This window comes from Hylaeus anthracinus, unplaced genomic scaffold (genome assembly GCF_026225885.1).
Source record: "Hylaeus anthracinus isolate JK02 unplaced genomic scaffold, UHH_iyHylAnth1.0_haploid 11989, whole genome shotgun sequence".
Classification (NCBI taxonomy): domain Eukaryota; kingdom Metazoa; phylum Arthropoda; class Insecta; order Hymenoptera; family Colletidae; genus Hylaeus; species Hylaeus anthracinus.
In genome coordinates, this window is record NW_026534337.1 from 4,015,877 (window position 1) to 4,032,768 (window position 16,892).

General features: G+C 33.2%; 1 protein-coding gene across 1 annotated transcript in view; it reads left to right on the top strand.

Moving 5' to 3' along the window:
• Nucleotides 1-16,892, top strand: part of LOC128888014 (uncharacterized) — a 129,397-nt gene that overhangs the window by 82,097 nt on the left and 30,408 nt on the right. The window contains exon 3 of the mRNA XM_054144595.1: nucleotides 4,308-4,649. Coding sequence (XP_054000570.1) covers nucleotides 4,565-4,649 — 85 coding nt within the window. The 5' untranslated portion in view covers nucleotides 4,308-4,564. The remainder of the gene's footprint in view (nucleotides 1-4,307; nucleotides 4,650-16,892) is intronic.

The following is a 16,892-nucleotide window of genomic DNA, read 5'->3' on the forward strand; positions in this document are numbered from 1 at the left end:
GGAAAATTTGTTTCGATAGCAACATTTATAATAAAAACTATATATTTTGCCCTATATTACAAGCAATTTATATTAACAACCTTACGAATACTTACTGTATTGAATCACTTTCAAGACTACAGAAATGATATACTAATAATGATAATAATTATACTAATGATATACTAATGTTGTGTATCAAACAAAGAAACAATAATTTTTTGACGTAGAAATCAAAATTTTAAGTTGAAAGGCTGTCACTTTGTTCTTTTTTTTTTTTTTAATATTTTCAAACTATTCTAATTCTGACGATAACAAGCCATATAGATTAAAAATCATGGCAACCATGAACAGCAACTTTTATTTAACGATCCCTCGCATTCGCACGATAACTCGCTAGTAAAATATTATTTTTACTTGAAAAAAATTCAGCTTATTGTTTTAGCACTAATTAATAGTTACACGCAGTTTCAAAATAATCCGTAACAGAGTTATTTCTACAAAAAGTTCCAATTATCGTCTCATTTTTCGGCCGCTAGGCTAGCATATTCCCTTGACATTTTAAGTGAATTCACGTCACTTAAAATTCTATTCCTGGTTATGAAAAAATTACGAATATCTTTTCATTTATTCCACTACATATTTACAACACTGATATTTCAAAACATATTTTTTAATTTTTATCTTCGCCCCAACGATACAAATTTGTGATGTCGAGCTTCAGAATTTTAGTATTCGTTAATTGAAAAGTAAAATATCTGCCTGTCGCGAATGTGTTAATTTAATTATGAACACTTGACTCTTTCGATCCTAGTGATACATATATATTCCAGTGAATGTTTCTAGGCGTGTTGGTCAGATTACAACGGAAAGTCACAGGAACATATGGATAAAAAAAAAAATAAACCTCATTTGCATTGGAATAAATTGTCATTTCTTATCCGGCTACAGCTTTTGACTTATAGCAAATCCTAATTTAACACACTTAATTTTTAAAAGTGAATCGAATAGAAATTAAATAGAAAAGTTAATAACGTCCTGGTTCAGAACGATAACTCGCGAAATCTGTATGAAAATCATAAGCAACGCTCGTCACGTCTTAATCCAATTCCCTCGATTAACACCGGCGACTATTTAAGACGGACGGATGCGTCAACGAAGACGTCCCGCGCCGCCATGCTATACTCGTAGCCCGTAGGCATCGCAGGATTAACGTGGCCTAATTCAGGCAGCTTAGAAGCGGCGAAGATAGGAAAAGGAGGGTCGGAAGCCGGTAATTCCAAGCTCCTTCGCAAGTACCGAGCGGAGCCCTCCTCGAGAATAAAAAGCGACCTGATTATCCTTTGTTTTATCCCCGGGGAATCCGGGCGGTATCCCATCGCGGGATTCGCCGGCCCCCTACCCGACGGAAACTGGGAAAAACTTTTTAAAGACCTGCGTCGTACCTCCGCGACCGGCTCTCTTCGTTCCGTGACCTGTTTCACTGAACAGGAACTTTCGGAATTTCGTTCCAACTCTTAACCGAACCGCGGGACCTCGTCTCCGTCTCTCCTCCTGAACGGGCAATCCAGTCGGATCGGCGAACTGGCTCGAAGATCGAGACCTGTCCCCCCTGGATCCCCCTGACGGAGATTTACCATAAGGAGCAAGGCAAACACCGTGAGCGCACGTAGACCCGAGCGAATCCCGTGGATCCTGGCGCCGAATCGAAATAAGTTCACGGCGGCGCGGATAAGAGAGACTTTTATCGTCGCAAAAACGACCCATCTGCACATACTCGTCGTTACACGGACCCTGGAATTGAACAAAGATTCTATTACACCCTTGTGTCTTTATGGTCGTTATCGTTTAATGGATCGGAGACGGAACCGAGACACGGGGATTTGTGAAAATCGTGGCTTAAGGATGGGGTTGGAGCGTGGGCATCGGTAACGCTTTACGACTGCGGCTTGGCGGACGTTTTTAACTGCGTAATTCTACGTCGTGACGAATGTTCATTCCGTACGTTTCGTTCGTTCGCGATCGTCCACGTGATGGACGTCGTTTCATTTCTGTTTGGACTGTTTGTAACGCCGCAATTCTGACAAGAATCTTTACGGGTCGAATCTGTCGGATCGCAAATCACGGTAGGCGACGCAACGATGCCTCTCACGGGTACGTTATAGTAGGGAATTTAATAAAATACTAGTAGATTCCGCCGTTAAGGGTGACGAATGGCTAAGGATTTACAGAATATTTTTGTTATTTTGTTTAATTTTGTTTACTTTTACTGGAATCTTTATTTATTGAATTTTCTTGTGGACTACATTCTTTGTACAAACTTTATTATTTTCTAAATGGTTTGCTTTTTCATCGTTTTAAGTAATGAATTCACAGATAAACATTAGACGAAAATGTACACTAAACTAAGAAGAAAGTAATACGCGAATTGTTTCAGATTATACATATACAGGGTGAGTCACCTAACGTTTGCACGTCAAATATCTTTGTCGTTTTTAAAGATACATCAAATATCATAAGGACAAAGTTAAATGCTTCAATGGGGCTTACACGATACCAAAAGTATTTTTGTTTTATGTCATCTTTTTTTAAAGTATCAAGGTCACCTTCATTTTCTTAAATGGAACCATCCTATTTCAAACACCTACAATGATAGTTCCCTTCATTAGGAATTCAACAATCATAATTATTGAAGGTTATTCAAAGTCACGGACGGAAAAAACGTATAAGATTTACAATATGAAAGCAGTATGCCAAATATAAAATATTTTATTAATATAATGATTGATGTTGCAAAGAAAACTTCGTTATGATTTTATAAACTATTGTACATTCATTGAAACAACTCTATTGTCTTTTAACAGAATTTGTTCTTTAGCATTTTAAACAATGAATTCGCAATCCGAAAAAGATCGAAACTAAATTGTGAAGAAAGTAGTACACTAATTGTTTTAAATAATATGTACGCAATGTAAATACTATATTATCAATATATAATTATCAGTATATTTATTCGTACAAATATATATATTTGTAACGTTAAAAACAACATTCTTTGTAAAAGATTTATTGACTTTTAAAATATCTCCCTTTTCACCATTTTAAATAAGTAATGAATTCACTATCAGACAAAAATTTAAACTATACTGGGAAGCAAATACTACACTGATTGTTTCAGGTTGTATGCATCTAATATAATAATAATAATAATCTAATATAAATATAATTATATATATTAGATATCTATAGATCTATACATTAGATGATTATTTTTACATTACATTATCAATATAAAAATTTATATAGATAAGAACATTCATTATCATACTAAATTGTAACATAACTTACGTATGTACATACTTATATTATTGTGAAAGATGAATTTTTGATAAATCTTATTCGTCTTTTCAAAATCAGAAATGATTTTATTCTGGGAAAGGCTAGTTTACACCGGAAGATCGACTTGAAGTTATTGTTCTGAAAATTAAAAAGATATCTACATTATTCCCAAGCCATTAATCACTTTGAATTTTTGAGCAAACAGATTCAACATAGATTTTATACAATGTTATCTTCTTACTTAATAATTTCAAATAATAGACATGATTTTCATTGACTAAGAGACCATATAGAAAATAATATTAATTTCTCACTGCTTTAACCTAATGATGAGAAATTAAAACACATTCTCAATTTTGCTCCAAAGCCAACAAAAATCACATCTATTCTACTATCATTAGGATTCCTAACTCTACAGACAAGCAATTATCCTAATTACGCTATCCAAATTCTCCTGGATCGTCTTCAATTCGACCGTTTCAAATGTTCCCGCTAAAACTCGTAGGCTGCACGCGAATGAATCCCCGCGATATCTTTTAATCCACGGTCCTCAAACGTTTCTCGTCGCATTTCGCTTTTATTTTCCACCCAAACTAACTTCCCAGAGTTTCATAGAAACAACAAGCTCGTATCAACCGGCGAAGTCAGCTTTCCATGCTTAGATACATTCCCACTGGCAGAAATGAATTCCGTGCCGAGACCTCGGTTAAATCAGCCGCTTTATGCGCGGGAACCGCGCCGTCTCGTTCGCCAAGCTTTTATTTCAATTTCGCGGTACGTTCGCGGCTCGTTAGGGGTGCTAAAGAAAACCTGAGAAAAAAAAAGAGGGCTAAAGAGCTAGGAAACGTAGAAATAGAGCGAGAGCTCGAGCTAGACGGTGTGAAAGAAAGGAAAGGGCTGGAAATTCCTCGCCACCTTGGGATTACCAGCAGGTTAATTACAAGAGAGAACGGTGCTTGTGTTTACCAAGCTGGCTATTTGTCTTCCAGGTGTTATCAGCCAGGTGATAAGCACCCTTCTTGGCCGTGAAACCGGGCGCGCTGACAACGGGGATTCTTCTCTCGCTCTTCTTCCACCTTCCCTTGTACTCTGGTTGGCGGAGGGTGGCTCGTGCGGTCCTCGAACTGGAACGGAAGCCGCACCGCCTTCAGGGAGCCGACGGGGAATGATAGAAGATGAGCGCGACCGGTGAAGGAAGACCGAGGGAAGAGTGAAGGAACCGTGGAAGCTATCCGGAACAACGAAGATGAGATGGGATGCTGCGCTCTGCCTACTTTCGCTGCTGCTCCTCTCGCTGGCCAATCTTTGCTGGGCTATCGTCGAAACCCGAGGTACGTGAGAATTTTCAAAGGCGATGCTTTAATCTTGAGTCGAGGGACCTAAGATTAACCTATTCAGGCAGTATTTCTTCGTGAAAAAAAGCAACTCAATAGCTTTATTTTCCTAATCCGGTTCAATAGTACGATAGCGCTAGTTGTTTGAGGACATAGAAATTTATCTATTCAAATTACACCACTAGCAAGAATTCTTACATCCCCTTTATGAAAGACAGAAAATTTAATGAATATTCTGCTTTGTAACGGAATAAACCAATTCAGATAGTATTTTTTCATGCAGATGTAAATGATTACTTTTATTTACCTATTCTGTTTCAATAATACAGTGGAGCAGGTATAGTTATTCTATTTTTATTTGCTATCACAGAAATTTACCTGTTCAAATTGCTGCACTATTTTCCTTAGATCTTACACTCCCTTTATGAACATTAATATACAAAGAAGAGAAACTTTAATGAATATTCTGCTCTGAACTGAAATTGATTCGATTCTTTTAAAGAATTTTTGATGGCGATGCTTTAAGGGGTCACAACACTGTAACATCCTTAAAACAATGCCCTCAGACTAGTTGTTCCGGTTCGAAGGGTTAAGAGACGTAATATACACCTACGACAGTCAAACTAGTCCAATGTTAGTAACTTTTTGGCCGAACAAGTAAATTCATGAAATTGTAAGTGTATCTTCTGTAGCATTCAACTAAATTACAAACAAAAGGAAATTGCTAAACAAGAAGCAGAAATAACAGTATTGGTTTAAACCAAATTTATTTTTGGATAAAATAGAGCTAGCCTAAGGTTACAAGAGCGACTTTTCGATTGGCTTTTCCCCTTATCCTAGATATGTATTCCCCTCTCAAATTTCGCGTCGGCGAGGCAAGATTAGGTCGATCAACGCGATACTTCATTCCTCTGCATCCACTCGCGAGAAACGTTGCTAGAATCTAATTCCGACGAACGTTCCTCTTATACTCTTATTAATATTTTATGGCGAGAGTTGTTCTCTGGGAAATCGAAACGAATGCGAAGAGAAAACGTTAAAACTTTACTCTACTGGAGTTTCACGGTCCTTTCGAGGTTATATTGGATGAGAAGCTCATCGTTGCTTTTTTCTGAATCTCATTTTTCGGGAGAGGCTTAGAAGTTTGCGCGTTGTGGAAAGGAATGAAAGTTTTCAGCTTGTGGTGAAGGAATTTTTCTTTTTTTTTTTATAGACCTTATTCGAAATCGACGTTATCTCTTTCCGCGTGAATTCAATTCTGAACGTTCAAAAAGCTACGTGATTTTCATTGGAAAATATTAGTAAAGTTTGAATGATATAGGAGATCTTTATGAAACTTACGTCGAGAAATAGTGATGAAAGAATGCATACTAATCATTATAGCAAATATATGTACACGTCAAGTAATTATGAGGAAAAAATAGCCGAATTATGCTTTATGCAATGCTCTTTCAGATGACAGTGAGAAAAGAAATCATTCTTCATATATTTTATTGAATGTTTTTAAATTTCATTGAACAGAAAATTATATAAATCAAGTCCTTATACAATCGAGACATTCGAAAATCAGAATATAAATTTAAAGGTGAATAAGTATAAATATAAAACAAATTGAATAATATTAAACGTGATATTTTGCATTTAGCTTTCCTTAAAAATCTTCAAGCTATATCATATAACATATTCCAACTTTTAGTAGCTTATGTATACAAAATTATATATTGCGATTAACATAAGCCTGTAAAATTGAAATAACATATTGTAACTTTCATGACCTTATAACTTCCATATAATACAATTTGTTACAATTTGTATCAGCTTATAATATTTTAAAAATAAATTATATTGCAATTTACATGAGCCTGGAATATTTACATAACATAGTGCCATTTCATGAGCTTGTAATGTTCGTATACTAAAATATATTGCAATTAGTACGACCTTATAATATTTAAATATTAGATTAAATTATAATTTATATAAGCTTGTAATGGTTATACAATGGAATGTAATGCAACTTGCATAACCTTGTAGTGTGTGTATAACACAATATCTTATAATTAGTATGAGCTCATAATGTCCATATAATGAACTATGTTACAACATGTATGAGTATATAATTCATATTACCTCATAACGTTCATTTAATATCTATAAATGAAACACATTTTTTCCAGATCTCAAACTTCGTACATAAATATTAATACAAAAAGGAAATCAAAAAGCAAATATTGCGCTCAAAATTAAAATTATTTCATCTGTTTTCTAGAATTATGTTCCAAAGGGTTGGAAGCATTTGGGACGGTTCGATATTAATTTAATTACGAACGCGCGGGAGGTTGCGATACCGGGTATTAAAGTGAAATAAATTATTCGAAAATGAAATTTCGCCCGAATCCTTTTGAATTCCACGCTTGGCGGCCGGCGGAAAGGCGTCGCCCGAAATAAAGAGCGCGTAAATTAAGGATCATCCGGTTATCAGGTACGTGCCGACGCATACGATTAATTACATCGAGTATTGCACATTCGCGAGCGGCACCCCCCGTCGTTGCTTAGGAATTTTTCGCAAAGGGGGCGAAGAGACTATGAATATTCATAGTCTCGGGCCGAAGTCGAACATAATCCGACGCTTCGACAACGTGACAATCATTTCTGATTTTCCCTTAATTCGACTCACTCACCGACCACTGGTATTCAAATGGAGCGGTGTAAAGCGGCGGGCATTTAAATTCCACGTATTCGCGGAGATTCAAATTAAACAATTCGGTCGCTCGTGATTATTCGTCCCGCTCACCCCCCGCCTCTCCCTCTCCGCGTGGTTTCGCAGAGGCTATTTCAATTAACCCCAAAAATAATAACGTCAATAATTTCGTGATTCGATTCTTATTCATCCCGGGCTCTGCCCCCGCGTGTGGATGAATCGATTATTCCATTATACTCGAATTCGTTTAACCCAGAGAAAACTGAATTTATTATTATTATTTTTTTTTAATGGATTTATTTTAGGTTCATCTACTGCTTGGTCATTAGCGACGAATTTCATTGAGTTTCAATTTCATTTTGAATGAAAGAAACCGTAAGAGAACAAGTTTGACCATTTTTAAATAATTTCATAAAAAAATATAATCTATCCGGAGTTACAGTGGGTGTAGAAATTATTCGTACACCGATCAATTTCCAAAAAAGCTATGTAAAATTGTAATTTATTAACTTATTTTTTTATAAACAATGAAATTCTACATATTCTCGGAAATCTGTAGAATAGATAGAGTACAAAAAAAAATAACTATTTATGTAAGTTGCGAAATTAATAAGAAAAAAACAATTAATCGATAGAAATGTTGAAGCGATAAGTATTCGCACAATTGTTTAATTTTTAAAACTTCATTAAAGAAAAAAGAAATTTACATTAATTTACAAGTATATAATACTTCCTTCGTGGGATTTCCTTTTGATTTTATAATTATTGCAACTCTTCTAAGCGTTAAATTAACTAAATTATTAGTTATTCGAAGTGGGATCTTCTTCAATTCCTCTATTAGAGCTATTTTTAAAAGTACTTTACTGAAAATTTGATGTTTTCTAATCTGTACGGAGCAATAAACTAATGTGTTACAAACTCTACTGTAAATGGTTCGTCATAAGAATCGTACAAATACTTATTGCTTCTATACTTTTACCCACTTTTCGCAGTTTTTTTTTTGTTAATTTTACAAATTATATTAACTAGTAAATGTTGTTTGGACTATATCTATCTTAGAGACTTCCGAGAATATGTAAAATATCATTGATTATAAAAAAAGAAGTTAAGAAACTACAATTTTACAGTTTTTTTGGAAATTGATCGGTGTACGAATACATACTACACCCACTGTAGTTGATTTCATAAAAGTATAAGTTATTTCACAATTATCATAAATGTATTCCTTTTAAAGATGAAATTAAATAACTTTACAGACTCTCGGTGATACCGTTTTTTTTTTAAAACAATTTTAAAAATATACGTTCGATGGGAATTTTAATGGGGGCGGCCTTTTGCCTTTATTAAACGCAATTATCTGCGTTATATTAAATATACTCATCGAGAAGCGTAAAAGCTTAAACATTTTATGAATATTAATGTTCCTATCGCCAAAGAAGATGGAAAATGGATATTTGTTCAGTTTGATGATGCAATTTTATAGCGAGTGATGAAAACATTCGAGCAACTTGTGCAGCTTGAAAAGAAGTTAAGGATAAAAGTAATGACATGTGATTATGCACAGTTTGCTTGCGTGCGCGCACGATATTTATTAAGAATGATTAATAGGATCATATAATCACTTTCTTGTATCTTTACACGTGACTGCCTTTCAGATATTTATTACCTTTTACTTCTACCTGGATGAATATTTTCTACTGTGCGTAAGTAGCATAATACAAAATATGTGCCAATCAGAATTATTTATTCAGTGCTGTTATTTGACTTTTAACTTGTAGATCTTATCAAACGATAAAAACTCTCTAAGCAATAAACCTGTAACATGTAAAAGGTAGCATACTGATTAAGAAATATACATAGTTTTTGTGAAAGCATCTAAATTTAAAGATAAAAGATTATAGTATACTGGAGAAACAGCTTTTATTAATATTTCCAAATAAAATTGAAGCGTAAACATAAACTGTGTCACAGACATCCAAGCTAAAAGTATTAATGCTTGCTAGCTAAATTAAAATGAAAATTATAAACGTAATAGACGAAGTATGCCTGGTGGAACCAGAATAATATAAATCAAAACAAATTAAATTACATTCGATGTGTAAAGTAAAAGCATTCCACTGTAATTATTCAAGACTATATTCACATATTTGACACATTCCACTTATTTCAAACTATGTCCACATTCCGGACATATTAACTAATATTCCCCACGATCAAAAGAGCCAAATTGCAGGGATCACTTCAAATCGCAATAACTCAATAAAACAAAAGTGCAACTTACACAGATACAACACACATCGAAAATGGAATGGAATAAAATATGAAACAACAAAAGAACAAAAATTCACAATGTAACACGCGACTTTTACTAATCTGTACCTCAAAGCGTTAATGACCAGGAGAGAAAAAATAATAATGACTAGAGTGAAAACTAGACACTCAAAAATCACCCATGAACATCTAATACTAAAGAATCTACTGTACTGTACATCTACTGTATGAGTGCAGAAGATTCGAGCTACAAAAAAGGAAGTACAACTTGAACCCAGAAATAGCTGTAATATCTCAGAAATATGTGCAAAACACCATCGACTAACTCAAGAAACTAAACTCTACAATGGTTTGGGTCAAGAAAAAACTACGTGGCGCTACAACATCTACCAAAAAACAGTTTTGAACTATTTACATAAGACTGGATACAAAAAGAAGCTCGATATTTGGGCGATGAATTACCGGTACAAAATTTAACGGACCGAATTTCCATCCGCGAATCCCTGCTAAAACAAAATGAAATCGAGCCATTTTTTAAGAATTTGCGAAAAAGATCGTGGTCCAAGAAGGATGAAGCTGCACAAACGTTGAACTACTTTTGTGTGGCAAAATCGGTGGTAAAAGTAGTTAAAATTAATTAAAAGTAATTAGAAGACAGTAATCATTACTTTTAACAGTTACTGTCCATGTAACAACAATTACTTGAAAGTAATTTAAAAAGTAGTTATAATTACCTTTTAATTAGTTTTAGGTATTTCTAACTACTTTAGATTTGAGACGCCTTTTAATTACTTTCTGTGCAGTTATAAGTAATTATTAAAAAGTAATTGAATTATTAGTAATAGTTAAGTAATTGAAAACACCATTATATGCGACACAGTAATTGTAATGGCAATTATTGAATTACTTGGTCGAAGTAATCATTACGTAATGGTAATTAAGAATTTACAACTCGGAATAAAACCATATAAAAAAAAAATTGCAACTTTGACAAGAAAAGGTAAAATAACGTCTCGAACTCCAAAATGAATTGTCTACGTGGTAGAAGTAGGTGAAAGAAGCATAGTGTAATATCGCGCCCCCTGTACCCAAGAATAACAAGTCAAACAAAGACAGAAATCGCAGGGTGCGAGATTAATCGTGTAGGAAAAACCGTCGACTGTGGATCCGAAGATCGTGGGTTCGAATCTCCGTCCCTTATTTTTTCGTAGAGACTCCTACAATAGGGTGAATTTCATTCATGATCTCAGAATTGAAGAATTTCACATGATTTAACGCAACCAACTTGAAAATGGTAACAATTCTTACAGAGACATTTCTGTCGCAAAATATTCAGAATATTTACTGATACAGCAGCGCACGAGGGGGCGGTCATAACGGGGGTTCCCTAACGCTATTCGAACGGTGTAATGGCTGTTTACCATACAAGGCAGACCAGGAGAAGTTAACGATTCGGCCGACAAAAAACTCGGCAATTATACGCAGCCGCCGACTAATTTGCAATTGACTCGCGTGCGAATCCACCGGTAATTATTAGTATCGGGTTCGCCATTATTGCGGGGTCTAGTCCTCACGTTCGGAAGCGCCCGCGATATTGTATATTGCCGAAGCCGTTGAATTATGGAAATTGGCCAGCCCCGTCCTGCCGCTAGCTTGCTAATTAATTATTAATGCATGCGCTACTTATTGGCAGTTACGCGACTGGCGTCGACTACGATGAGCCACGCCAGAGATGCCTCGCACTTTTGGCGTTTCGACGATCTTCTAATTGGCTCGTGACTTATGGTAATTCGTCCGTAACCAAGAAGAACCTACGCAATCTACAGCATGACTGTTGCTGCTACCTGGCCAGTTGCAGGAGGTTATCTGAATAAATTACTACGTTGCCGCATATGAAATGGTGTTGCTTCGACTGAACGTCAGAGGCACGAAGGGTTTTTAAACTTTTATACAAGGTGTCTGACAATTTTCTGGCCCGTATGCCCCAGTATAGCTAATGAAGGGATATGAAGGAATAATCTCACATGTGCGTACTTACATACATACACTCACGGTTATAAGTATTAGGACACCTACCCTGCGTGGATTGATTGTAACAAAAGTTAAAAATTTATTTAGAAACTGTCGCTATATTCGATATTGCGTTTTATAAGGTATAAATTGTGGAAAATGACAGATGTATAATAAATAGTCCAATTTTTTCTTTTTTTTTTTTTGTAAGAGATAGTTTTAATTAATAACTCTGAGTTATTTGTCAAGATTTATGATAAACTTGAACAGTACAATCATAATAGATAAAGGGAACTTCATATGTCAGTTTCAATAATACTTTAAAACACTTTATTTTAAATACTTAATTCGCATAAATCTCATGTAATCTAATTTCACAAAAACATAGAATATGTACTCGTACGTCTTTATCATGAAACGTAACTAATTAGAATAAACAAAGACTAATTCCCAAAATATCATACACACATTATACAAATGCACACGCATTAAGCACACCTTGCACTTTTTTTTTTTATTACATATTAACGTCGCATAAACCTTTGACTTTTGTTTCCATTGATAGGAGTCGTTATCGATATATCTTGATAACTGTATCCAAGAGTTTTCGCATTCTGAAATCGGTTTCTGTATAATTTTGGTTGGAATTTCATTTCAACCCCATTATAAATGTTTCCATAGGTCTGTTTGTGATTTCTTCGATTTATTTTAATAGATGAAATGGAATAAAGTCACAAATCTACCATATATATGATAAATATTTAAAGTTGAACATGTATTTTAATTAAATTTAATAAATGAAAGTAATGACAAAGGTTATTTTTTGATAAATATTTTGATTTTGTACAAATGTAACAGGTTATTCTAATTCTTTCGACCTACTATGCACGTATTGAACAAGTCTTAAGATTGCGCATGTAACACAATAATTAGTTTCGATGAAACATCTCTAGGTATTATAATAATCTGTTGAGATAAACAGGATTTATGAGTTCGATTATTTAATATGAAATACATATGTAGATGGATTACCATACATATGTATGGGGGTACTCTTAAATTGGTAAAACATAATAAAACGGAAAACATGCAAATCGTATGCAGAATATATTTCATAAATTAAATTAATATCCGTTATATATTGTCATGTTGGTTTATAGGACAATCTCGATGAGAATAAAAAGAAGGTTACATCAAATTTAAAAAGTAATTAATTGTCGTCGTTTCGGCCAGTCTATAATAAGCTTCATGAAAAATGTAAAGGAATTTTTTTTATAGATTCTGTATCGACTTTCCAAATATAATCATGAACGAAATTGGTTGGTTACGTGTGGGTTTCTGACTTTGTCAGGTGGTTACACAACCTATTATTCCTCGTACACTTTTCTGAAGAGGACCTTGTCCATTGGTCCAAATATAAACTAAAGACCTTTTACTATATTATTTTGAAAGTTCAATAATTCTTTTCTTTTCATCATATAACCTTTTTACCGTATAAAACAATCAAGGATAAAAGAATAAGAAATGTTTAAAAGATGATTATTAATTTAATTTAAGGAAGAAAGAACTTTTTGTTTAAACTTCCAGACTTATCATAATTTAATGTAATGATGTAAGGAATTTATTTCGCACATTTTCTTTTTTCTCGAATTTTGCATCTATTTCATTTGTACACACTATTTTATTTTTACTATCTTTATCGAATGCCTGAAGAATACCATTGAAGATTGAAAACATTACTTGTTAACGTCAATAAATAAATGAAGCTTGTCGGATAACATGAAATTCGTATATGAATATATTAATAGTTTAGTTTGCATAAATGCATGCAACATGTTTACATTTGAGACTTGTTTTTCGTCTGTGCATAAAATCAGCAGACTAGCAGTAAGTTTACAACAAAAATAGAATATTATGATTAACATATCGATTCAAACTAATAACGCAATCATGTCTAGCAAATATTTATATTTATTAATTATTATATTTATTAATAGAATTGATATAATTTGCAAAATAATAATTATGTAGCTTTACATTTTCAAGAAATATGAAACCTATTGATGAATTCCTCAATTAAATGGGTTGTAAAGATTTTTAATATATGACAAGCAGCGATTTTTAATAGAATTAAAGAAATTTTGTTAACACACATGCTGTATTCTTTCACCTAATCTAGAAAAGGATTTATTTACTTCTTGCAGAGACTTACCAGGAAGAATAAATTCCTGAATAAACAAACATATTATTTTAATATAATTGTCGAAGAGTACGACGGTACTGTATACTAATTAAACGAGGAAATTATACCGCGGGAGTAGTTTTTAATTCTAAAGGGGTATCTGCTTCTCTATAATTTCGCCCATCTCTTAATCTTGTCTTGCATGATTTAAACGTGCACCCCGAGTAAGATTCTGTTTCAAGATAAATGAAGGCGATGGGAAGCAGGTCACGCAGGCCGACTGAATTTCACATAAAACTTTAAATTATGAAGATTGCAATCTCGATTCTCCAAGGCGCACAAATTAATTACTAATAACGCCTCACTTATTACTAATTACATGCCCCGGTGGCGACGTTCGCGCCGCCGACAGCAATATTCCACGCCATTCCTCAGCTTTACGCCGAATAGATATTCATTAACCACTTGCGCTGGCAAAAAATTCACCGACGCGTGTACCAGAACTGTCCAGTGTAACTCGCTGGAAGGCGTCACGCAGTGTTCGATTCTTCAAAAAATTCAGAAAAAGATTTATATTTTTTAAACTAATTTATTTGGATTAGAAATTTATTTGGATTAGCTTTTTGAAGGAAATATAGAACATCGATTGATTATAAAGTTATACAAATATAATGCACGGCGTTTTTGTTTCTGTGACAAAAGCATCACGACGTGCGTGGCACGTCTTTCCAGCGCGAGTGGTTAATGAAATTGGTATAAATCCGTGGAAGATGTAATCGTTCCTCGTTCACCTTTTGTCAGCCTTCCGTGGCTTGTCTTTAATTATTACATTGCATATCGCGTAATTATTAACGAGGTACACTTTCTTCTCTGGAGTAAAAAGAATATATTTCTTGTCAATAAATATATTACTTATGGTATTTAAAATATTTTCATCAAATTTTTAAATTGCCAAGATGTTATACAAATTTTATAAAGAAATTGTAGTTCAAAATACTGTTACTACCTATGTTGTTTTAACTCTAAGAAAACCTCTGACTATTTTGCCTTGTTTAATTATTCACTTATATTTTATTTAATTATAATTCGATCAGCATGTAATTTCTATGTTACGTTAAAAATTTAAAAAAATAAGGTATGAAAATATTATCATGTTATATATTACATAAAGAATTATTATATGTTGCAGTGAATTGTACTTTGAAATGAAATATAACAGAAACAAATTTTAAATTACTTTCATTGATTTTAGCACATTTTATTTAAAATCGTTCATGCTATTTGTATTCTTCCCATATCTCTATTATACAAGTAGAATTTAATATAATTATTTTAAAATGTTTTTGTTTTATATAGAAAATAATTTCGATTAATTTGGCTTAGTTATCGTTCGAGTAGTTTTTGTGTATTTTCGATTATGCTATGATTAAAATCTTCGATTCTACAATAATGATTTAATAAAAATGATTACATGTTATGTCTTTATAACATATCAGTAAATGAATGTGATATACAAATTAATTTTAGAATTTGATACAAACATAAATTTATCAAATATACTAAGTTAATTTTTATCTGAACGTATTTCTTTGATTTGCTATTAAAAAGAACCTAAAACGATATCAATATTTGTTTGAAATTATGACCCTGTTTTGTAGAATCTTTACGAAATATTTACATTTAATATATACGATGACTAATAGAATAACTATTTACGTATCTCAATTATCATAGATATTAATTTTGTTACGTGTGAAGTGAATGACAATTCTCGAACGACGTTGAAAGTCTAGCTTAGTTGAAATCCCCCCCCCCCCTCCCTCGATTTACAATAACAATTCATGTCGTCGCTCCGAGTCTTCCCCAAAATTTCGGATTTTAGTATTCACCGGCTGGGTATAAATAACCAGCCTTTACTCAATTCTCGGCATAAGCCTTTGAAGCTTAGTGGGTTATACTCCGACCCACTTAATGTAATAACGATAATGCATAGTGGATCAATTTGGATCCCAACTTCCCCAAAGCGCAGCGTCCTTAAAGCACGTGGATTCAATACCTGCTATTATCTATCGGTGATGGATCGTGCATACAATTTACGTGTGCATGTCGTATAGCGAGCCAGACAATTTAAACCTGATTTACGTAGATATATTTATTCGTTCGATTCAATACGATCCTATGAACAGCTTTAATTTTAGAGTGTACTTCATCCTCCCAGTTTGCAACAGTGGTAGCTTCAAACCCAGTATTTTTTAATAGAAATTGTGACACTTATTTAACTGTATTCTTTTCTTAATTATTAGGTATAGAAATTAATTATGTGCCTGTACATTCATTCGTTTATAACTAGACTGCGAATTTTCATGAATTTATAGGAAATTTAAATGTGTAAGAAATTAAAAAGTGCATAGAGTATGCAATAATATAAAAAAAAATATTGAGAGTAATGTTCATATTATATTATTTGTAAAGTGAAATAAATTCCTATTTAAATTCAAGTTCTGTAGGTAATTCTGTAGATATGTGTATTCATATATGAATTATTTTAATTGTTCATTTAAAAAAACTAATTATTTAATTTATAAATTAACTGGAAGAATGTTTCTTTATAAAAAATTTATGAATTATTCAAATCATATTGTTTTCATATCAAAATTACAATTACTTACGCTCGCAATATCTTTTAGAATTAAAAAATATACCATGTTATAGCGGACAGTATATTTGTATGTTAAAATCAATTTACACATTGAAATTGTTTTGGTTTGCGTGTATTCAATTAGAGCGAACATAAATACATTTAAAATTCATCCCTCAAGAGCTTAATACTATAAAGCTACCAATCCAATTTACAAAACAATGAAATAACAATATTTTAGAGAGAAGTATATATGTACGTATATCGCTGTGCCTTTAATATAAAACGTGACTGACCGATGAATTGTAAAGTATCGCTATAAAGCTTATCGAGTCCAAAGCAGCTGTCTAATTTTTACATCAAATAAAATGATTCTCTCTTCTCAGATTTATTTTTAGGTTGAGAGAAACAAAGATACCAGAGAATGGCTCACTTAAG